This window comes from Aegilops tauschii, chromosome 1 (genome assembly GCF_002575655.3).
Source record: "Aegilops tauschii subsp. strangulata cultivar AL8/78 chromosome 1, Aet v6.0, whole genome shotgun sequence".
NCBI classification, from domain to species: Eukaryota; Viridiplantae; Streptophyta; class Magnoliopsida; order Poales; family Poaceae; genus Aegilops; species Aegilops tauschii.
The window spans coordinates 459,906,073-459,929,300 of record NC_053035.3 but is presented as its reverse complement, the minus strand read 5'-3'; the positions used below and the strand labels follow the sequence as shown (position 1 = coordinate 459,929,300).

Here is a 23,228-nt window from a genome sequence, read left to right as displayed (position 1 = left end):
TCCTGCGAGCGACCGAGGGGGCGAACCCTAGCCGTCGGGGCTAGTCCACCTCCTCCAGCTCCATATAGAATCTGAGGGAGGGTTACGCGTGACTGCGGTGGAAGTATCATTCCTGATGCCTCTAAATCCTAGCATATGACCTAGTTTTCTTAGTGTACTGTTGACACATGTAGATAACAACAAAATGGTTTTGAACAAAATAGTTGGAAGTCTTGTATTGAGCATAGCTTGAGACCGATGCTTCTTCGGCTGGCTTATATTACATTTTCTTCCGAAGAATAGTGGCAATTTAATATGACACCTACTTTTAATTATTTGCATTTGTTGTTGTACTGCGTGTGACTTTAGTTATGGCAAATCCATGCTCTGTTGCGTGGTACGTGTGCACACGCAGTTGCGGAATTCATGGGCGCCATGCACCAAAGCAACACTGTTCGGCTAGGAGCCCAAAGAACGGCGACCTATCCAGCGGCATCAAAGAAACAAAGAACATGGGGATGAATTTGGCAGTTGCCATAGTTTCCGACCTTTGTTGATGAACTATACAATGAAAATTTGTAGTCCATTCTTTAATATATGACTAGCTGTACCCGCGCGGCGGCACGCCGCGCCCCGTCGATACAGTACATGTGTATATGCATATTTTTGGCTCATGTGATGAGAAATAAGAGCTTCATGTGTGTAAGTTTGCAGTTATAAATTTTTAATCACAAGAAAGCAAGATATGCACAAGGACAATTTGGAAAAGATAAATTTATTATCACCATGAGTGCTACATCTTGCAAGACGGAAATTATAAATCTGACATTCTAGTACCTCTAAAACGAAATGATTTTTAACAGCTTTTTTATCATCTTATGAGAATGTATTTAGGGGAAGTCTTTGCAAACATAAAAAAAATCAAATCACTTCTCAATAAAATTAGGTAATGACAAACGGCCCAGAAGACATAGTGGCACTCCAATACATAATAAAATTATTGGTGCCAACAAAGGGCAACATCAACCATGCACTATTGCTTGGAAATTGTCAAAAGCTTCATTACCACATCTAAATCAGAACTGCACTACAACTTTACAAACAAAACAAACGAAAAACAAATATATAACCTATCTATAGAATTCTGGATCTGATTTTCATCATTCAAAATGTAGTCTAATTACCAATCTAGTTCTTTAGATACATAGCATGACAATCAGAGCTCTGATTGACACAATGTGCATTTCTAATTGTTTGTTCGATATAAATGCAAATTTACAATTAAAGTGCAAGATTCTACTTCATTTTGTGTTGTTTGGCGTTTCAGTCCTCTTCTGGTGGTAACCTGCCAAGTTAGCAGCATGAATGAGTTAAAAGAAATAAATATAGTAGGCAGCATAGGCAGTTACGAAAAGGAACATAATTAGCAACATGAATAATGGAACAGAGAATGGAATGAACCCTCATAACTAACCACTTATACATCTATCTTATCCGAGTGTCCAGTTACAGAATATCGTTTAGTGTGAGAGCTTCCCTCTTCCCTCTAGAACGACAATAGTTTGGTTGTTCATATCTTTGCCAGGATCTTAGTCTGTATTGTGAATTCATTTTGCTGGGCGGTTATGTTCTGATGGGCCATGTTGAACTGTCATTGATGGCTGTGCCTTCTTGGAAACAAGTTTGTGTTTGTGACTTCAGATGCATGATAGCTATGATCATTGATATAATGGTAATATAGTGAGCACAACTTCCAGAGGCGACCTCTGGGCCCTTTTGGGGCTCCATTGATTGCACGTCTAGTAGCCTGCCCAAATGCCCATAGACCATGATCAATATTCACCTCCTGGCCAACAAGACCACGTCTACCAACAGGAGGCGGCCTAGCTGAATGCAGCCATGTCCAATGACGCCATCAGAGGCACCACGTCCTGCCATGAAATAAAATAAGAACCAGGGTGAGCAAACCACAAATTGAAATGCATCACATCCACACCTTAAATAGTCACCGGTCCCTATCATGAGCACCATCTAAAATATCAGAGACCTCTAGAAACTACAACCAAAGTGGCAACTGACCTAAAGGAACAAAAAGAAAAATTCAATACGAACGGTGCTGACAATAATGAAATAACAAAATGCAACACGTCGACCATAATCCACCCCGTCAAAACCATTATTAAGCCACACATGCAAACGTGACGACGGGAAACAAACCAGAGATGATAAGAAGTCAGAAAATATATCTTAATACGCACGGAGAGGTACTAAAATTAAAAAAAATAAAGAAAAGAAGCCACCCACACAAAACGACCGAAGGAAAATATCTCAGTTGGAAGAAAAATAATAGGAAAAGCACCTACGCTAATCACATGCACGCATGTAGTCACATCGACCGCCAGGTAATCATATCACTCCAAATTTCACGCCCGTCAATGCATGCACCTATCAGCGGTCAAACCGAAAGCAAACGAACAAAAGGTAATTTGATAAAAACAAATCCCAGAATAAATCGCTATGTCCACCCAAGGAGCGTACCACTCAATTACCCCAGAATTCACATGGCAAGCTCATAAAATTTGCTGGTAAATCCAAGAAAATCTCAAAAAAGAAAAAGGAATCCCTTGTTGCAGGAATAGAAAAGTTACTAATACGTGAAGAAATGAACTATAATTAGTTCAAGGACCGTGCATGTTGGTGTTTCCGTGTAGGCATGTTGTGTCCAACTCTTTATTCTGTTCAACCATACGGATCAATCCAGAATCCAACCATATGGATTATACGTCCATCTTTATAGCAAGCATCCACTAATTCTACCCTCATCATTGAGTAATGAGTATAATCCAAATAATATTATACTGGGATCAAAATATATGTAGAATCCGTATAAGAAAAGGATATGTAGAACACGACCAAACTTTTGAAATTAAATAGAACAGAGATTCGCTGGGGCTGGCAACCGAGCAGCACGTACCGACGTACGGCCCTCCCAGATCCGAGGCGTCACCCATAGCAACTCGTCTGGAGACATCGCCACTAAGAAAGGCCTATGCAAGACAGTGAGTGCATGGTGACGCACCAGACGTCCAGTGATGGCACAGTAGCATGTGCGGCGGTGCGTGGGTGTGAATTTGAAAACGCTAGCATCCAGGCTTCTTGATCTCGATTAACATGTGAGAGGTTAACATCTAGGCAGGCTCTCCATTATCTAAAGTCGTCGCCTTTGCTTGTCATCTGCTCTTAATATCCTCCCCCGTTGCACGAATCCTGCACGCAACAGTAGCCGGCGGCGTCCAATTCCCCTTCGTCATTTCTCTTACAGAATCGTCTAAAAAACACAGCTAATAGCAGCGAACAAAGACGGATGGCAAGCCAGCTTCCGGGGCTGAGCGTATGCGGCGGCGGGGAGGCCGACCGGCGATAGGAAGCCAACGGTGACCAAAGAGTCGCCGATGGTTTGTCGAGTAGCCGCGGAGTAGGTATCTGCGTATCCACAAGTTATGTACCTCTCATGCTGCCGCTGGAGCTCCCAGAACTGCGTCTCATAGTCCCACCGGCTGAACAACACCGGCGAGGCTCTGGCCGATGGACCCGACGCCGGCCAGGGAAGCCAGATCCTTCGATGGAGCGCTTGATGATGTTGGTCCTCTCAGATGAAGGCGACGCCGTGAGCACTGGCTGCGCCACTGCGGCCTTCGTCATGTGCTTGGAGCGGCCAACGCGATGGCTACGGCTTCAGGGGTGGATCATGGCGACGATGTAGCAGTCGACCCTCTCCCGCATGGCTGTCGCTACACGAGGAGCTAAGCGAGGCGGCCGCTCCCAAATTTTTTGGGCGGGGGACTGCTTGTTGTGACCTCCATGCGTCTCCCGTACGCCTTCTCATGGGTGTGACACCACCTCGGCGGAACGGACAAAGGAGGGCCGGTGCCGGTGGATGGAGAGGCATGAGGCCCAGTAGTGGGGCTCCGGCGAGGGACGGGCCGCCGGCAAGGTGGGGGGAACGGACGTGGGCACAATCAGGATTGCCCTTGGGAAAACACACGACAGGGATGATTCTTATAGCGACGTAGGGCGGTGGAGTGATGAAACGGGAGACTTCCAGACGTACCTTCGAAGGAGGTGGCCGCATCCAGAAAGAGAGCCTTCCACAGAACGCCGTTGTAGGCGACGGCCGCAACCGAAATACACGGAGAGAAAATCGATGATAAAATTAACAAAAAACGATCGCACATGCATGCAAATTCTAACCGACCAAGTCGAACAACACGCGCATGCAGATCACAACCGATAGCACCGGGGCCACCGCTTGCAAAGCTCCAAAAGGAAACCGCCAAACCATGTCGTCAAATCAAATTTGTACAGCGCATGCACAAACCGACGATGCTGCAAAAGGAATGTATCAAATCTCACGCGGAATTGCTGTGGACACCCGAAACTGTACCTGGCCAGATCCCCCGGTAAATAACGTGTCGCCACCCTATTGGCCGGATTTTCACTACGAGAAAAAGTCAAAAAAACCAGAAAAATGAATCCTGGCTAGGTTTAGTATAGTTATAATATGCACGCTCGTGCATAGTCGAGAAAAGAAAATTTGTAGTCCATTGAGTTCTTCCGGTTCCAAAAGAAAATTTTTACCTACTTCCCAAAAATGTGCTTGAAAGCAAAATATGTCGCCGCTCTACATTAGGCGAAGCGAGGATGAATACCAACCACATCGCTTAGTTCATCATTGAAGAAAAAAAGAGAGAGAGAGAGCCAAGCTTCAAATGAGTACAGATCCCATAACAGTAACATGTAGCATGCCCCAGCTACTGCTACTTCTATGCATGCAGCACTGGCTGACTTACACCTTACACTGCAAAAGAACTCATACACTTTTGCCGATGCAATTCAAATTTGAAAATTGGAGATATACAGAACGAGCACACTATATAAGTAAACGAGTGAGAAAACATCTCTTGATCTTGACATCCAACTTTCTTTGCACTTATGAACGTGAAAAAGAACATGAAATTCATGATCATCGTTTCAAGAGTGGAACACGTTGGTTTTGGGAGACAGATGCATGTTAGGATTCGTCCATTAGCTAGTGATGCTTGCATGGCCAAGCTCCGAGATATCGCACCTCGTTGTCAGAGGGTTCCTCCAAGTGCGGCCGAGTGTATTGTTGAACACACAAACAAGTGTACAAGTAAAGGAATTTAAAAAAATTCTATGAGAATATAAAGATGGACTTCGTCACAAAATTATCCAATCACATCCATGTTTTTAAGAAAGGCCAGTGTGAAAAGAGTATACGCCAATAATCCTTTTTTGAAAGGGGAAATATATTATTATCATGAAGATACCAATTATACACAGCCTCTACATCAACAAGATATCGAAACACATCCAGGATGCACACAACCAAGAACAAAATAAAAAAGAGAGAACTATAAAAACAAAGACCCCGTCGCAGTGATGAAACACTCGCAACAACAACTCTCTAACCACCACCAAAGACAACACTTGGACAACAAAAGAGGTTCTCCAAAAGTGACGCCTCCGAGAAGGAAACAATGCCTGAAGAAAGGATCTTGAGTTTTCACCCTGAAGAAAGACCGAGATCCCAAAACAATGCCTTCAGCAAGGCCATTGCCAGATACAACCAATTAAGGCCAGACCTTGGGCCTTCACCCTAGAAATCGTGGCTCGGTACTTGAGAGCACCACCAGATATGCTTTCCGCCTGTGTTGCCGCCCCCTCCTGCCAAGACCGCTACTGCAAGTACTCAACACCGGACACATAGGAAATACATGTGCCGCATGTCTTCATTGTAACCAAATCTCCTCTCCGCCATTAGAAGCCTCCGATCGCAGCCATCATGACTTTTTTCACCACTGTCAATGCTTGGAAATCTATACTTAGACATGTCCCATGGCACCGACAAGATAGCAAAGCTTCACGCCACGCCCTCATGAAGCCTATCTGACCAAAGATAAGGGTGCGCCCGACCCGATCAATTCCGATCTAAAAATCTAGTAGCGCCATGCGCCAATAGCTAAGATCTCGGAGAGGAAGACCGAAACTCGTCGGCGTCCAAATCGAGAAGGCCAGCATGAAGCAGATCAACGAATTGGAACTCGAAGAACACCAACGCCAACCACCTTTAGTCAAGCCGAGCCAGCAGCCCCCACGCCACCAGCTGGTTGCAAAGGAGAAGACGAAACAAACCATCGCCGACCTCGCTGGATCCGGTGGAGGTCAGAGCCAAAAAGACCCGCGCCGCCACCTCCCGTCGGCAGCAAGCTGTCTGGCCGAAGCACGCAGCGGCTGCTGCAACCCGCCGGCCCAGATCAGCCCTAGAACGGGCCCGCTGCGGCCGCCCGCCTGGCATGGCAGCAACGCCTCGAATGGTACCTCCGAGGACCGGCCTCGCCCAATCCGCCCACTCCCAGGGCCGCCACAATAGTGCCTTGTCCTCCACATCCCACCATCCGCATGCCCCCGCCACTATGCATCTTTGCCCCGATGCACCGTCGCTGCGTGCCTCCTCAGGCCTCTGCCTTTGGCGAGACGAGCGCCGCCACCGCCGCCGGCAGCGGCGGCCAGGGAGGTCAGCCTAAGGCTGGTGCTGGCTAGGGGGGGGGGGGCTCTGGTGCCGCCCGAGCGGGGATGACACGGGAGGAAATTGCTTCCGGTGCCGCTGTTTGGTGGGCGGCGGCGCTAGATCGCGATCGCTAGGTCGCGGTCCATGCCAATAGTCCATGTTAAAAAATCCATTTGTAGCACCAACAATGGACCATAGTAACCATCTCGGCGTATGTTATGGTCGGTCAGGGCATGGAGGAAGATGGCGTTTGTGGTCCCATACAACCAGGAGCGGCCTTGATAGCCCAATTATGAAGTTAATCATCGTTTCTAGCTCTGGCGGAAGTTGTTGGCTTTTGCAGCGAGTGTTTTTTCCCTAAAACCCCCCAACAAAATGCTGGCTTCGCATGTATTAGCAGGCACAAGAACACACTTTCAAGCTGGATATCAACCATGATCAAATAACAAAAGAAAGAAACAAAGAGGGCACAGAAAAAAAGGCCAGACAGTGGCCAAGAACATAGGAGCTATCCTTCCGCAATCGGTTCCTAAATGGGGGTTGCATGCATTTCGCGCCGGCAAAGACACCATTTCTCAGTGGTGAGCCGATTGCAGGGGTGCAGAGCGGCATCCCGCGAAGTCCCGCAAAAGTGCCAAGCTAGTACAAATTACTCTATACGGAGTCTGATCCAGCTAAAGCAGATTTTTCTCGTTTTGAACTGGAAGTGGGGAGGATCGGGCGCCGCCCTGCATCCCTAGCTGAATGCTTGAAACCATCGCCCCTAAAGGCATGCCGGCTGAAGTGCTCACCCGAGTTTATGTAAATGGTGGTGCCGAGCCCAGGCATGTGACCTAGGTGCAGGTTTGATAGATTCGCTCTAGCTGTGGAAGTGCCATTCCTTATGTCTCTAAATCCTAGCATGCCATTTTCTTGGTATGTGCATTGAGATGCATATAGCAACAAAATGGTGTTGTACAAAGTAGTTGGAAGTCCTCTGGTATTTAGCACAGCGTGAGATCGATGCTTCTTCGGCTGGCTTATATTACCTTTTCTTTAGAGAGAACTAGTGCCAATTTAATATGCCACCTACTTTTTGATTATTTGCATTTGTTATTGTACTACTCTATGTATGAATTTAGTTGTGGAAACACCATGCCCTGCTGTGTGGTTCATGTGCATGCACTCGTGGAATTCTTGGGCACCGTGCACTAGAGCGACGCCGTGCGGTTGGGAGCCCACAGAACAACGACCAATCCGGTGGCATCAAAGAATAGGAAGTATTTAACCAAAAACTATCACATTTCATAGAAACGTGCCCAAAAACTACCATTTTAAGAATTTATGCCGAAAACTACCATTTTTTTGCTAATATGTGACAAAAACTACCATGTCGGGAAATTGCCCGATTCGCCTCTTCTAAACGCCTTTCTGACAGGATGGGCCCACAAGTCAGGTTGACCGTTAACTTTGACCGTTATTACAAATGAGGCCCACACGTCAACCCTCTTCTTCTTCCTCTCTCCCTCTCTTTGGCATTTATACAAACACCTCGTATGTACCTGCAAGCCACCTCCGCCGCCGACCACTGCCGGCGCTCACTCACGCACGACGGCGCACACGCTCGCGGCGGCGGCTACGCGCACGGCTGCGCACGCACACAAGCTAGCCTGCAAAGCCAGCACGGTGCACGCGAAGCTACGGCTGCATGCAGTGGGCAGCGATATGCGGCAGCGGCAGCGGCGGGCGCGGCGAGCAGCGGCGCGGCGCGTGGCGGAACAGGCGAGCAGCAGCGGGCGCGGCGTGCTACGGACGTGGCGAGCAGCAGTGGGCACGGCGGGCGACGTGCACGGCGAGCAACGAGGCGAGCTGGTTGCCGGCCGCCTCTAGCCGCCGCCACGGGCAGGAGCGCGTCGAGGCTGCCATGCTGTGCGTGCTTGATTCATGCTGATCGTGATGTGCATGCTTGATGTATGTGTGTGTGGTTTGTGCGTGCTCAACAACAAGCAGCGGCGGGAAGCAGCAGAAGTTGCGGCGGCAGCGGACAGTAGCAAGGGCCCGTGGCCAAGCAGGACGTCCCGGGCTTCCTCCGACGTGAGTTGGCCCTGCTCAAGGCGTCCCCGCCTCCCCAGCTGTCGCTCTGCTCCTCGCTGGAGTTGATGGCCACGGACGAGCAGCAGAGGCCGAGCGCCGAGGTCGGGCTGCACGCCGCGCGCCGCGCCTTGAGCGGTTGTGCATCGGGGCCAGCCTCGGCCTCGAGCGTGCGTCTGGCGCGGGCCAGCGCACAGCTGAGTTGCGCGTAGGCGCACATCCCGGCGGAATACATCTCCGGGATCTCGGGCGAACTGCAGGGGCACACGAGGTGTCTGTAGAAATGACAAAGAGAGGAAGAGAGGAGGAAGAAGAGGGTGACGTGTGGGCCCCATTTGTAATAACGGTCAAAGTTAACGGTCAACCTGACTTATGGGCCCATCTGTCAGAAAGGCGTTTAGAAGAGGCGAATCGGGCACTATTCCGACATGGTAGTTTTTAGTCACAGATTAGCAAAAAAGTGATAGTTTTCGGCACAAATTCGTAAAATGGTAGTTTCTAGACATGTTTTCATGAAATGTGATAGTTTTTGTTAAATACTCAAGAAATAGAGAACATGGGGATCAATTTTGCAATTGCCATAGTTACTGACCTTTGTGGATGAACTATGGCTAATTGGCAGTCTCTTTGCTGATCTGCCGCAATGAAAAAGTGCAGCCCACTTTGAGTTCTTCCGGTTCCAAAAGAAAATCTACCTACTTCCCAAAAATAGTAGATGAGTCGAAGCGAGGATGAATACCAATCACATCGCTCACATTGTCATTGTTTCCCTAACCAAAAAGGAGAAGCTTCAAATGAGTACATATCACATTAGCAGCGACTCATTAGTCACCTGTGACACGCCCCACCGCTACTGCTACTTCTATGCGTGCAGCCCTGTCAAATCACACCTTACACTACGAAAGAAATCCCACAGTTTTGTCGATGGAATTCATATTTGAAAAATGTAGAAGGAAAAAATTCAACAAAAATGCAGGTGGACATGACAAGCGCATTGTATAATTGAGCGCATTGAAAAATCATCCCTCAATTGTGAAGTTGAACTTTGTTTGCACTTATGAACACGAAAGAATACATGAGAATTCATTGATCATAAGAGCAACTCCAACGCGCCGATCCATTTCGCCCGCGCGCGTCCGTTTGGATCGGTGCGGACAGAAAAGTCGGCCCAACGCGCCGACCCAAACGGACGAGCATCCGCTTCTCGTCCGCCTGCCGACCTATTCCCGATCCAATTTTGAGCCTGATTTGCGTCTGCGCGGACAAGAGGCGGACACGCGCGGCACGCGGCAACTACTCCCCCTGGCCCGCCAGTCAATGGCAAAGCGTCCACCATTTTCCTCCAATTTCCCAAAACCCTCCCGCCCGCTCGTGCTCCCGGCCGCTCGCCATGGATGACGCCCTCGATGCCGCCGCCGACCTCTGGCAAAGGCAAGCCCCCCTGACCGCCGTAGCACCCAAGAAGAAGAAGCAGCTGACGCCCGAGGAGCTGGCCCTGGAGTCAGCAAAGAGGAAGGGCCGGAGGCACACGGCTGGCGCAAGGGACGAAGCAGCGGCCGCCACCACGCAGGAGGAAACCAACGCCCGAGTCGCGGCGTCTATGAGGGAGGCCCTGATCTACCTAGGGTTAAACCCTGGCCAGCACGAGCTTGTCAACACCACCGTGGTCGTGGCCAGCACTGGCTCGTCCGCATTGCCTCGGATGGTGCTGCCAGAGTCGCCGCGCGCGTCGGTGACGCAGCCGATTCCCGGCTTCCACGTCTACCCGCAAGCCTCCCGACTCTCCGGAGAATGCTCGCCGGAGGTGACTGTGGTGGCGCCTTCCACACTCACACCCGTGCCCATCGAACTCAACGCCACGCCGGTAGTCGGTGCCTCATCATCCGGGAGGTGCAAGGAAATGCGCGCGGGAGATGCCAGCCAACGTGCTCCCCGATGCCCGCAACCTGTTCGACAGAATGCCGGTGGCTGGCGATGAGGAAACGGCCAACCCTTTCATGGAGAGCATCATTTTCGAGGGTGGTGCGGCGGCCGGTAGCTCTGCTCATGGTGCCGCCACGGCTGGCTACGATCCCGATGAGACCCAAAGCCAAGACGGCCGAGGGCCGTTCACGCTGGCGACCTATGATCAAGCTGCCATGCACGACGCCTTCATGGAAGATCAGGTCGGCATGGATGGCTTCCCCCTCAACCACGAGTTCCCGGAGGACTACGACCTCGAGGAAGAGGATAAAATTGACATCCACGGGGAGCCTTTCTCCGAGGACGAGCTCGCCAACCAAGCTGCCGGGGCGTAGCCGAAGCGCAAGAGCAAGTGGACAAAGGCATACACGTCGTCGGAGGACAAGCTCCTGTGTGAGTGTTGGAGGGACATTGGGCAATACCCCAAGGTCGGCACCGAACAAAAGGCATCAACCTTTTGGATTCGTGTCCATCACGTGTTCCATGAACACAAGAAGTTTGCGCCGTACCAAATGCATAGCACGCGCGGGTGGGTGTCCATTTCAAAGCGATGGAGGGTGATACAACAAGAGTGCAACAAGTTTTGTGCCACCATTGAGGGCATCAAGGCACGCCCCGTGAGTGGCATCAGCATGCAAGACATGGTATACATGCGCCCCTCTTTGTTTCCATTCCCTTTATGCTTGCATGTCCATTTGCATATCCATTTGACCATATGCTTGCATGCTATTCATTTGTAGGCATTCCAAGCTTTGGAGGCATTCAAGGTCCAACATGAAGGCAAGTTATTCAACCTCTCCCATTGTTGGATGGTCATAAACGAGGAGGAGAAGTTCAAAGTGCAATATGCCGCCCTCACGTCGCGTGGGGGGGGGGGATAAAGCCATGGAGGAGGTTGAGGAGGGCGAGAAGCCACGGCCGTGGGGGAAGACCAACTCCAAGAAGGAGGACAAGCGAGATGCGGTGTCAATCACCTTGCTCGCAACCCCTGGAGGGCATGATTAGCAAGAAGGACTCAAGGAAGGAGAAGCGCCAGCAACACAAGGAAGAGCAAATGAACGCCTTCATGAAGATCCAAATGAGGAGGCTTGAGATGGAGGCGGAGAAGCAAGCGAGGATGCTTGAGATGGAGGCAGAGAAGCAAGCGAGGATGCTTGAGATGGAGGCCGAGAAGCAAGCCAAGATGCTCGAGCTCGAGGCCGCCAATGCCAAGACCAAGGCGAAAGAAGTGGCTCTCTCTAGCATGATGACGGGGTGGAGATCATGAAGGTGGACCTCAACATCGTGTCGCCGAGAAAGAGACCATGGTTCGAGAAGATGCAGGTCGACATGCTCAAGTTCGACGACGAGTGATCTATGGTGGCGACCGCCATTCCTTTTTTGTATGCCGGCAAGTGTGCTGGCATGACGACGGCTGAGATGGCGTGGTCGAATTTCCCACCCCTTTTTGTGTGCTGGCATGTGTGCCGGCTGCTGGCAAGTGCGCCAGTATGAACTATGTGGTAGCTTTTTTGGAGGCTGGCATTGTATGCCGGTCGCTGGCATGGTGCCGACATGAACTTTGGGCGACGGCATGGCTGCTGGCATGATCTATGGCCGCATGCCTTTTCAAATTTGTGCGTGGACATGAAATGGGTCGCGGGCATTGGGCACATGGCAGACCTAAAAGAAAAACAGGACAGACGCCGAGCGGACGGCCGATCCAAACGGACAAAAAGCAGACAAAAGCGCCGTCCGTTTGAGTCGGCGCGTTGGAGTTGCTCTAACTTCATCAGTAAAACACATTGGTTTTGGGAGACAGATGCATGCTTCTCTTAAGATGGGTTTTTTCGCAGAGTTATCTAATCACATCCATCTTTGTAAGAAGTCCAGTGTTGGCCGACGCGAGATGATTAGCTTGCAACAGTCCATATTTAGAGACGCCTTGGAAGCAGAACTTGGTGCGTGCATGGAAGGACTTTCCTTAGCCTTTCCACGTATTGACTTGCCGGTTGCAACTGAGATGGATTCTTCAGTAGCAGTTAAGATGATTCAAGCTCGCGACATTGATAGATCGCTCTACTCGTCCTTGGTGAAAAAGATCAAGTACCTCATGGGCCTTCGTATGATGGTATTACTCACATTAGTCGTTTTCAGAATAGAGATAGCGACTCTTTGGCGAACCTCGTGTAGAGGATAGAACCATGAACTGGTTGAGGTTCGGTCCACCTGGAGCTATTGTGTTAAACAACACTGATTGTAATTTTGTGTGATGTGAGTAATACAAGTTTTACCCACAGAATAAACAGTCCATATTTAGGAATCTGTCTGTCACTCCAACAACAGACAACAATTCCCGATTCAGTACTTGGGCTTGCCACTGTCTATCTTCAGGCTTAGGCGCCATGATCTGATGCCCCTAATCGACAAGTTCTCTGGAAAACTCAAAGGGTGGAAGCCGAAGATGCTAGCCACGGCGGGCCGCCTCTCCCTTACACGATCGATGCTGATGGCGCTGCCGATCCATTTTATGGCTGTGCTACCACTCCCGATGTGGGCCATTAAAATCATCAACAGAAAATGCAGAGGGTTCATTTGGAAAGGAGAAGAGCAAGTTAGTGGGGGGCACTGCCTCATGCCTTGGGCAAGGGTTTGCATGCCAAGGGAATTTGGAGGACTAGGGATCATTAACCTTAAGTGCTTTGGGATGGCCCTGCGCTGCAAATGGTCGTGGCTGAGGCGGGACTTGGAAGAGCGGCCGTGTTATTGGCTTCCGGATAGCACAGAAAAGGAAGTGCAGGCCATGTTTGCTGCTGCTTGCCATATGACATTGGGGGATGGAGCGAGGGCCAAGTTTTGGACCGACAATTGGCTTCCGGACAGACGCTCAATCGCGACCATGGCGCCGGCCCTCTACTCTTTTGTCAGGGACAAGGGCAGATCGGTCAAAGAGGCTCTCCACAACAGATCTTGGATCAGGGACATCACTGGAGGGATTTCCCTCGTTGCCATAGCACAATACCTTCAAGTCTGGGACTTGGTTCAGGAAACAGCCCTGGCTCCAGACTCCCATGATCACCTTGTATGGAAGCTCACTTCGGATGGCCAGTTCTCCGTCCAGAGTGCATATCAACTCTTCTTCATGGGCAACACACGGTTTGCCTGCTCCAGACCAATATGGAAATCCAAGGCACCTCCAAGATGCAAGTTCTTTATGTGGTTGGCGGTCCACCGGAAGTGTCTCACGGCGGACAATCTTGAGCGAAGGGGTTGGCCATCCAACGGCATTTGCCCCCTTTGTGCGCAGGAGCCGGAAAACTGCTCACATTTGTTTGTAAATTGCAGATTTACACAACAGCTCTGGTGGAGCTTCAGAACCTGGACGGGGGCTAATTTCCAGGTGCCCAGCGAGCATTTTGGCACGACGGAAGACTGGTGGCTGAAGGCGAGGGCGGCAATCCCGAAACCGTTACGGAGGAATTTCGACACGATCGCTATCCTGATACACTGGAGGATATGGAAGGAGAGAAACGCGAGAATTTTTGATAATGTAGCCAACACCGTAGACAGGGTGCTGGAGTTAATTAAGGAAGACATTAGAATGTGGCGGGCTGCAGGTTGCATCTGCGACCTGCCGGCAAACGCCTAATTTTGTGTTGGGTCCCAGCTCTAGTCCGCCTAGACTACTTCCCGGCTGTACTATGTACTTCTCTTCCTATCTAATATAATTCGGCCACCGGCCCTTCGAGAACAACAGACCGTAGTAACCATCTGGTCACCAGTTGTGGCTAGCCAGGGCAGGGAGGAAGGTTGTGGTGGTGGGGACATGGGAAGGAAGATGAGGGGGAGCCATGTGGAGTATAGTCTGCATTTTTGTGTGTATCATCTGCTTATGCTTCATTTCATCCAAGTTGTATGGGCGCATATGGATGCAAAGCTTACTGGAGCATCTCAACTGTGATGGATCTCAGTGAAGGTATCATTCTTGATGCCTCTAAATCCTAGTGCGGCCTAGTTCCCTTGCTATGTGCATGTGGACACGTGAGTCCTCTCGTATAGTGGCCATAACATGAGAGACATGCCCTTCAAGTGGCTTATATTACCTTCTATTGTGAGAGTTGCGTGTCACACTATAATTTGGTACCTACCTTTTGATTCTACATTTGTTGTTGCATCATGTACAACTTTAGCTGTCATGATAAATTTATAATTTACTGACTCGTACAAAGATTAGGTGTTTTATGATGTCTCATGCAAATGCCTTCCTTAGGCAAAATGCATATAAACTTCTTTTCTTTATACAAAGTGAGATAAAAATGATATATTATAGAAACATTACATTCTCAACCAAGTGCATGATATTAGTTAGTTTGGTAAATATTAGGATAATGGAGTAAACTATTTTACAGTGAATTCCATTTTTTATCCCCTGGGTTGCATTTGTGACAACAACAACATTATTTATGAGAATTTATCCGAGTTACCCAATTAGCAGGAATTTTCACATTTTACCCCATTCAAGTTTTGCACCCTTCACCTTAGGCACACATCTCAGGTAGTTGTAGTGTAACACCTGGCTTGCTAAGTCACATTCTGTCATGGTTACTAAATGACCACCCATAGTGACTGAGAAATGTAGGCCTACACGGTCTAACTGCGATCACATGGTATTGATTGATCAATGGACGAGGGGATGATATTGAGCGGGACGAGTCAAGCGACATGGCTTATGGATTCAAGGCTACGTTCTTGATATGCCTTAGTCTTTTTTGGAGGACAAGCAAGAAGAGTCGGTTTTAGGGGATGTGGAGGGGCATTGGATTATGAGGACCAATATGTTGTTATTTGGTCATGTTCATGCGAATGGTGTCGATGCATGGTTGTTGGTGTCTAAGCTTGGGACTGTTTCCTACGCCACCAGAATACACACGCCTATCTTTTGTCATTTAGTCTAATGTATGTGATCCATGATCATTCTTGAACTCATAAGAGAATACATGAGAAAGAAACACAAATTGGAAAGAAATTAATTAGCACATAGCTACACCATCTCTTAGGTTCATCGTTAGTTCATCACATGTCAGCGACATCCCGAGCCTATTGTCGTGGGTCAGATAATTGCTAGCCCTGGCTATATCTCCTAGAAATAACAAGGAGCTCCAGGAAACATGGCTGAGCCTAGTCTCAGCAGAGAGAGTCTGGCATCTAATGTTGGAACCACACACACGCACATTTATAGGATGATCGTTGAGCTGAAGGGCATGATACTCACAGTACCACATTCAATCCCTTCCAATCCCCTACCCCAATTTACGCCCAATGGTCATGCCATATGTCAAGGACATAACGATATTTTGATTATGAATTATTTTGGCGTAAAAGAGTCTAAACTCATTTTATTATCCAAAACCCTAAATTAGAGGCTTGAACTAAAAGTATTTATTTTTAGAAAACAATAGTTCATTAAAAATTATTAATGAGGTATAATATATATAAGACCACTATCTCCATCAAAAAATGATAAATAATTTAAAAGTATTTAAGCCATCTTTAAAAATACTTTAAGTAAATGCCAAAAATGTTATTTAATTAAGGAAAAATATTTATTACTTTTAAAATCAAGAGAAAATTAGGAGAGACTTGTTTGGTCATTAAGATCAATATATGCCAGTCTCGCAACATGGTCATGAGCCCATCTTACACAAAAAAGCATCAAACACCTCCTGGACATTTGCGGTATACAGCGGTTGGCCAAACAAAGCATAGGAAAGTCATCATGGAGGTTGCTTCACAAGAGTTCTCCATTTGCTCTAAGCTACTCCACAATAGCTTTCATTGTATTGTGGGGCAGTCGTGGCCTATTCGATGTGGCATGTCATGGCTGCCAACATGTGATCTCGAGCTGTCATAGTGGGTCCAAAACTTATATACCATAAAATTTAGATATATTTCAACTAAATGAGTAATTTGGTAGAATTCTCGTAAAATGAGATAATAGCTTTCAGATGGCCAACTAAGAAATAAAAAGAGAAGTACACTCGTTATATTGGATAAACACTAGATAATTGATCATGTCTTTTCAGTTATTGAAAACTATGAAATTATCCCTCTAGAGAAGGTATACAAACATATTTATGTAAATGTGGGTATGAAAATATGACCACTATGGAGTTGTGCACAAAATCACAAGATGGATTTTGGCAATCAATTACTTAATTTATAATAGCAACGTTGACTTACTTACAGATTTTGCTTTTAGGGGTAAGACACATTACATTTCCATTGTCACATGTTCATTACAAGCAATATTCAGCAATCAGCTAGGCACATCTCTGAGTGTGATATGATCTCCAAACATGCTTGCATGTGCTGCGAGCCCATGTGCCGCAGACCCAATGGGTAGCCGCCGCCAAGTCGCATCAGACAGGGCTACGTTTTTTTTGCAATGCTTGTAAATTGTAAAAAAATAAAAAAAAGTATACGTCACTTATAATATGTCCCAGCTACTTCTATGCGTACAACCATGACTGGATTGGATTCACCGTAGACAACAAGAAGAACAAACATACACTTCGCTATGCAATTCAAACTTGAAATCATACATTGCAATGACAAGCACACCGTACAGTTAAACACAAGAGAAAATAATATCTCTATCGTGATGTTGAATTTCTTTTGGCACATAGGAAAAACATCAAAGAAAAACAGCAAGTGCATCATCATATCAGTGTAAACAAAACTAAATATAGGTTGGCCAAATGGGACCAAGGTGGCTTGGGTATCAAGGTGGCTTGGGTATCAAGAATATAGAAGTGAAAAATAAGTGCTTACTTAGCAAATGGATTTACAGACTAGCGGTAGAGAGGGATGGAGTTTGGATACAACTGTTGCGTAATAAATACTTAAATTCTAAAACGCTGGCACAAGTGACGGCACAACCGTCTGACTCTCCTTTTTGGAAGGGGCTTATGAGACAAAGACTATCTTCTTCAACAGGAGCAAATTTATTGTAGGGAATGGACATGGTACAAGGTTTTGGGTAGACACCTGGCTGGGAGAGACCACACTAGCCTTGCAGTATCCCTCCTTATATAACATTGCACAACAGATAGTGGTTCTTGTTAGTGCAGTGTTGGGGTATGTTCCTCTTAACATTCAGTTCAGACAATCGCTAGTGGGTGAATGATGGGATAGATGGCTGCATCTCGTGTGCAGGTTAATGGAGATTAACTTTTCTGATGTAGCAGACTCCTTGCACTGGAAGTTGTCCGTGTCAGGAGTCTTTTCGGTTAAGTCTATCTATACAGACTGATAAACACCGGAACTATCCCGAGGTCGACTCACATTTGGAAAATTAAGGCGTCGTTGAAAATCAAGGTATTTATGCGGTTTGTACATAAGGGAGTCATTTTGATAAAGAATAACTTGGCAAAGCATAGCTAGGAAGTTAGTAAATGATGTTCGCTTTTGCAATCAGGACGAAACAATAGAATATCTTGTTCTCCAATGCCCACTTGCTAAGTTATTGTGGCGGATCATTCACGTTTCCTTTAATGTTGCTCCGCCCATCTCGATCTCGCATCTATGTGAGACTTGGTTAACAAAGATAGAGCCTAAAACAGTGGCACATATTCGAGTAGGAATGTGTGCATTGCTTTGAGCCATATGTAATTATCGGAACGACACTGCCTTTAATAGACAAACCATCACGAATTTTTTGTAGGTTATCTTCAGGGCGTCGGCTTGGTTCCGTACGTGGTCGTTACTCAGCCACGCGGACCACGGGGAGCTTATGGATATTGGATGCAACCAATGGGAGATGGTTGCACAGGATACCTACACCCGGTTTGGATGGCCGTTCAACAATAAGATAGGTGTATAGTCATCTTTTCCTATTTTCGCCGATTGTGGCAGTTTATTTTTTTATGAGTTTTGCACTACTAATTGAGGCATTGTTCTAAACCTGGATTTTTAATAATATGGTTGTGTGCATTCACGAGATCAGATTGCATATGGATTCACAAAGGCATTGCCTACGAGGAGTCTTGAGGAATTCAAGTGTAATCTCAACTTGACCAAGTTGTGATTAAGAGAGGGTGTAAAACGACACATATTGTATCGTGACAGCTTATGATAGCTGGCCTCCTCCTTGTAACCGAAGACTACAGATAGGGATAGAGATAGGTAGTTATATTCTCTGTTATCTCTTGTAACTAGATATTTCTCCCTTCCTTCCCAAGTCTGTACTCTCAACAACTTGTACGCTGCTTCACGGAGTCGTGCCCCTGATGATATAACACGCAGGCGTCGCCCAGAGCTAGGGTACGACGTTTCCCACACTCCAATCACGCAGTGGCCATCGAGGACCTGATCTCCTCTTGCAGTATCCATCAGGTAGGAGAGAAGTAAATTAAGCTGCACATTTGGTAGCTAAATTGGGTTATGAATGTAATGTGAATGAAGCCTCCCTTTGGGAGGACGAAGTGCCAGCGGTGGCTGCTCTTATCGTAATCGGCTAGCTGCCCGTACTGTCTAAGTGATAAAGCTATGCCTTAGTCTCAAGAAAACAGAGCTAGATGTTCAGAATACATATAGCTGGATGCCTGGATGGATCATAGACATGGGAAAGCAGAGTGGCTTAGATAAGTCCTATAGCTGAGGGTCGGGCAAGAAACCATATGCAGCATGTCCATCTTTTTGAGTAAGCAGCAAGGTGAAGTGAAAACATACATCTTTTTCCAGTTCATCAAGTTCTGTTTTTGCCATACGAGCAATTTTGCCCAATTCATTCGCTGCTTAATCACTACAAAAAATGTATTGTTGTCCGTGACTATAAGCAAGGTGAAATTTACACATTCTATTTCAGATAAATGTTTGGGTCTGCTAAAGCACACCACCTTTCATGGTGTTGGAATACAACTTGTATTAGGATTGAGACTCCTACTCGGTTTGTAATAAGGCTAGGTCAGGTGCGGCTTAGCTCTTATATATACTTCTTGTACCGGCACAATATTATATCAACAATTATTCAATACAATTCTACATGGTATCAGACTTTCCATCTTAGGGTATGGCTAACCCGCCAGCCCCGCCACCGCTGCCGCCACCCGGCTACTTCGAGCGGCGCGCCGCCATCGCCGCCGCGGCCACGGCCTTCTCCGCCTCTACCTCTACTCTAGCTCTACCCCCACCAATACCCCCTTGCATATCCTTCACCGCCACCATCTCCGATATTAGCCCTTACATCCCCGTAACCCTAGACCTCGCTGCTCACAACTACTACCATTGGCGTCACCTCTTCGACGTCCACCTTGGGCGATGCAATCTCTGCTCTCACGTTGCCGACGACTCTCTTCCTCAACTTCATGATCCGCAATGGGTCAAGGATGATCTCGCCATTATTTCAATGGATCTACATGCGAGTCTCCACAAGGATCTTCAATCTCGTCCACTGTGACGGTGCCTCCGCCGCCGACCTATGGGCGGACCTTCGTCAGCTCTTCCAGGACAACGTCAACGCTCGCGCCAACAATCTCCACACCGAGCTTCGGAATACGGTGCAAGGTGATTCATCAGTTGGCGTCTACTGCCAACGCCTCAAGGCGATCGTGGATGAACTCCGCAAATTGGTGATCCGATCGACGATCGCCAGCTCATCAACGTCCTCCTCGTCGGCCTCAGTGAGCGGTTCGAGAAGCAGGCCTCCTTCATCCCTATGATGCGTCCGCGTCCCTCCTTCGCCGAGGTTCGCTCGATGCTCCAATGGGCCGATCGTGCCCTAACTACGAAGGACTCCCGTCCTCAGGTTTTCACTGCTTCTCCTCGCCCGCCTGTGTCAACGCCGCCACCGCCACCTCCACCAACAACACCTCCTCAACCATTCGGCTGGCGTCCAAGTCCCAACTACCGGGGCAAAAACCCTAGGCCGCCGCAGTTCCGCACGACGCCCGCTCCTGCTCCGCCCCCGGCTCCACCAACTGCACCACCACCGCCCCGGCTTCATCAACTGCACCACCGCCACCGCCCGGATGGCGCCCATCTCCTGATCCATGGACAGGGCTCGTCCAGGCGTGGCCAATGCCCTGGTCCGCCCCTACGCCATATGGTGCCCCGCCTGCCTATACCGGTGGCTGGCAGCCCGGTGCTCGCCCTCACGCCGGCGCGCCCGTCCTCGCGCCCCGATAGCCGACGGCCGCATACCACACTGCTCCCTCCTACGCACCATTGATCTACAACACCAGTCCTTATGCATCCTATGGTGCTCCATCGTCCCCCTAGATGCAGCAGTACAATGATGGTGTCTCTCTCTTTACGCTGATGCTGGCCCTACTGCCGACGCCACCACACCCGCAAGCTCCCATGACTACACCGGCCTCTACTTCGACTCCGAGCTGGGACCAAGCTGCTTTTCTACAAGCCATGAACAACTTTGCTGCACAAGGGAACTCAGGTACGGGTTGGATTTTCGATTCTGGTGCTTCTCGTCATATGTCTGCATCGAGTAATTTGCTTTCTTCTTGCACACCTTCGTCTTTTCCCTCTATTACTCTCGGTGATGGATCTTCTATTCCTATTTACTGTGTCGGTCAGGCTCAAATCCAATCCCCAACTAAGCCTTTGCTTCTTCGTGATGTTCTCGTAGCTCCTGCTCTTATTAAAAATCCAATTTCTATTCTCCAAATCACCACTGATAATCATGTTTCTGTTGAGTTTGACCCCTTTGGTTTGTCTGTGAAGGACTCCCCGACCAAGGCCGAGATCGCTCGATTCAATAGCTCCGGTGATTTATATTCTCTCCATGGTGTTCCGGTCGCTGCTCCTCCAACATCTATGGTGGCCTCTGTTGATCTGTGCCACCAACGTCTCGGCCATCCCAATAAAAATGTGTTATCCACACTTCTTAGTGAATTTTCAATACCTTGTAATAGAGACTCATAATTCTTCTATGTGTCAGTCATGTCAATTGGGCAAACATGTTCGCCTTCCCTTTAGTTCCTCTCAATCCTCTAGTACTTTTCCTTTTGAATTACTTCATTGTAATCTCTGGACATCACCAATAGACAGTGTATCTAGTTTTAAGTATTTTCTCGTGATTCTTGATGATTTTACTCATTATGATTGGACTTTTCCTTTACGCAACAAATTCGACGTTCATAATATATTCCTTAACTTTCAGCGCTATGTCTCGGTCCACTTTTTCCTCCCTATAAGATTCATACAATGTGATAATGGTCGTGAATTTGACAACTTTAAAAATCGAAATTTCTTCCTACAATATGGAATTCTCTTGCGTTTCTCCTGTCCTTATACCTCCCCTCAAAACGGCAAAGCCGTGCGTTCTCTTCGTACTCTTAATGACATCATTCGCACTCTGCTTGTTCAATCTTCTATGCCTTCGAAGTTCTGGGCTGAGGCCCTCCACATGGCCACATATTTACTCAATATTCGTCCATCCAAAGTTAACCCACAAACTACTCCTTACTTCTCTTTATTTCTCTCTCATCCAAATTACTCCGACGTTCGTGTCTTCGATTGTCGTTGTTTCCCAAACTCCTACTCCACTTCTCCTAACAAACTTTCCCCGCGCTCTACCCCTTGTGTCCATCTAGATTTTTCTGACGAGCACAAGGGTTATCGTTGTCTAGATCTTGTTAGTGGTCGTGTTCATGTGTCTCGTCATGTAACATTCGCTGAAAACATTTTTCCCTTTTTCGAGCGTCAACAATTAGATCCCAACTCACCCACGCTGTCCACTAGTCCCTCTCGTCGCAATCATCTTCCCTTCTTTTACCCGCTGACCTATCCAGCGAAACCAGCCGAATCCTCTGCCATGGTAGCGGATCCTGCCGCGACCACTTCTGTCATCACCTCTGTTCCGGTAGAGGAAAACCCATTACACTCTGTCACGACAGACCTCCTGTCGCCGCAGTCTTCACCGCCATCACCCGCGTCCGCTTCCTCCGTTGCGCCGGACGCGTCCACCACATCTTCCCCACCCCTCCTGCTCATGCTATTCCCATTCCAGCCCCTACTAACGATCATACCATGCGCACACGTGCCAAGTCCGTATTTCGTTTACCTGCAAAAGATCATCTTAATCTTCATGCATCTCTGTCTCCTTCCTCTCTACCCAAATCCTACAAATCAACTCTCCTAGATCCTAATTGGGCCACATCTATGAAAGATGAATATGATGCCCTTCTGCAGAATAACATGTGGTAGTTAGTTCCTCGTCCTTCCAATACAAATATCGTTTCGGGCAAATGGGTTTTTCGCCATAAATTTAATTCTGATGGGAGTCTTGCATGTTATAAGGCTCGATGGCTATCCCGTGGTTACTCTTAGCAACACGACATCGATTATGATGAGACTTTCTCTCCATTTGTCAAGCCCAGCACTATTCGCACTGTCCTTAGTATCGCCGTATCTTCTTCCTGGCCAATTCATCACTAGATGTAAAAAATGCCTTTTTTCATGGCTCTCTTCAAGAAACAGTCTATTGTCAACAACCTCTTGGCTTCGAACATTCCTCCTATCCTAATCATGTTTGTCTTCTTCAAAAATCTCTTTATGGTCTTAAACAAGCACCACGTGCCTGGTTCCAACGCTTTTCTACTTATGCTCAAACCATCGGTTTTACCCCTTC

General features: G+C 47.9%; 1 protein-coding gene across 2 annotated transcripts; it reads right to left on the bottom strand.

Moving 5' to 3' along the window:
• Window positions 1-461: 461 nt before the first annotated feature.
• LOC120965132 (uncharacterized) lies at window positions 462-4,100 on the bottom strand. Of its 2 annotated transcripts, XM_040390378.2 has the most exons (3): window positions 3,486-4,022; window positions 1,823-1,910; window positions 462-1,324 (listed from the first exon to the last, which is right to left on the bottom strand). In XM_040390378.2, exons 1-3 carry the CDS (start codon window positions 3,679-3,681, stop codon window positions 1,303-1,305), a joined length of 306 nt encoding a protein of 101 aa, XP_040246312.1. In that variant the 5' UTR covers window positions 3,682-4,022; the 3' UTR covers window positions 462-1,302. The 2 variants fall into 2 exon arrangements, 1 of the variants encoding a protein (XP_040246312.1); XR_005757373.3 differs by having other exon boundaries at window positions 1,454-4,100.
• Between the last annotated feature and the right edge of the window lie 19,128 nt (window positions 4,101-23,228).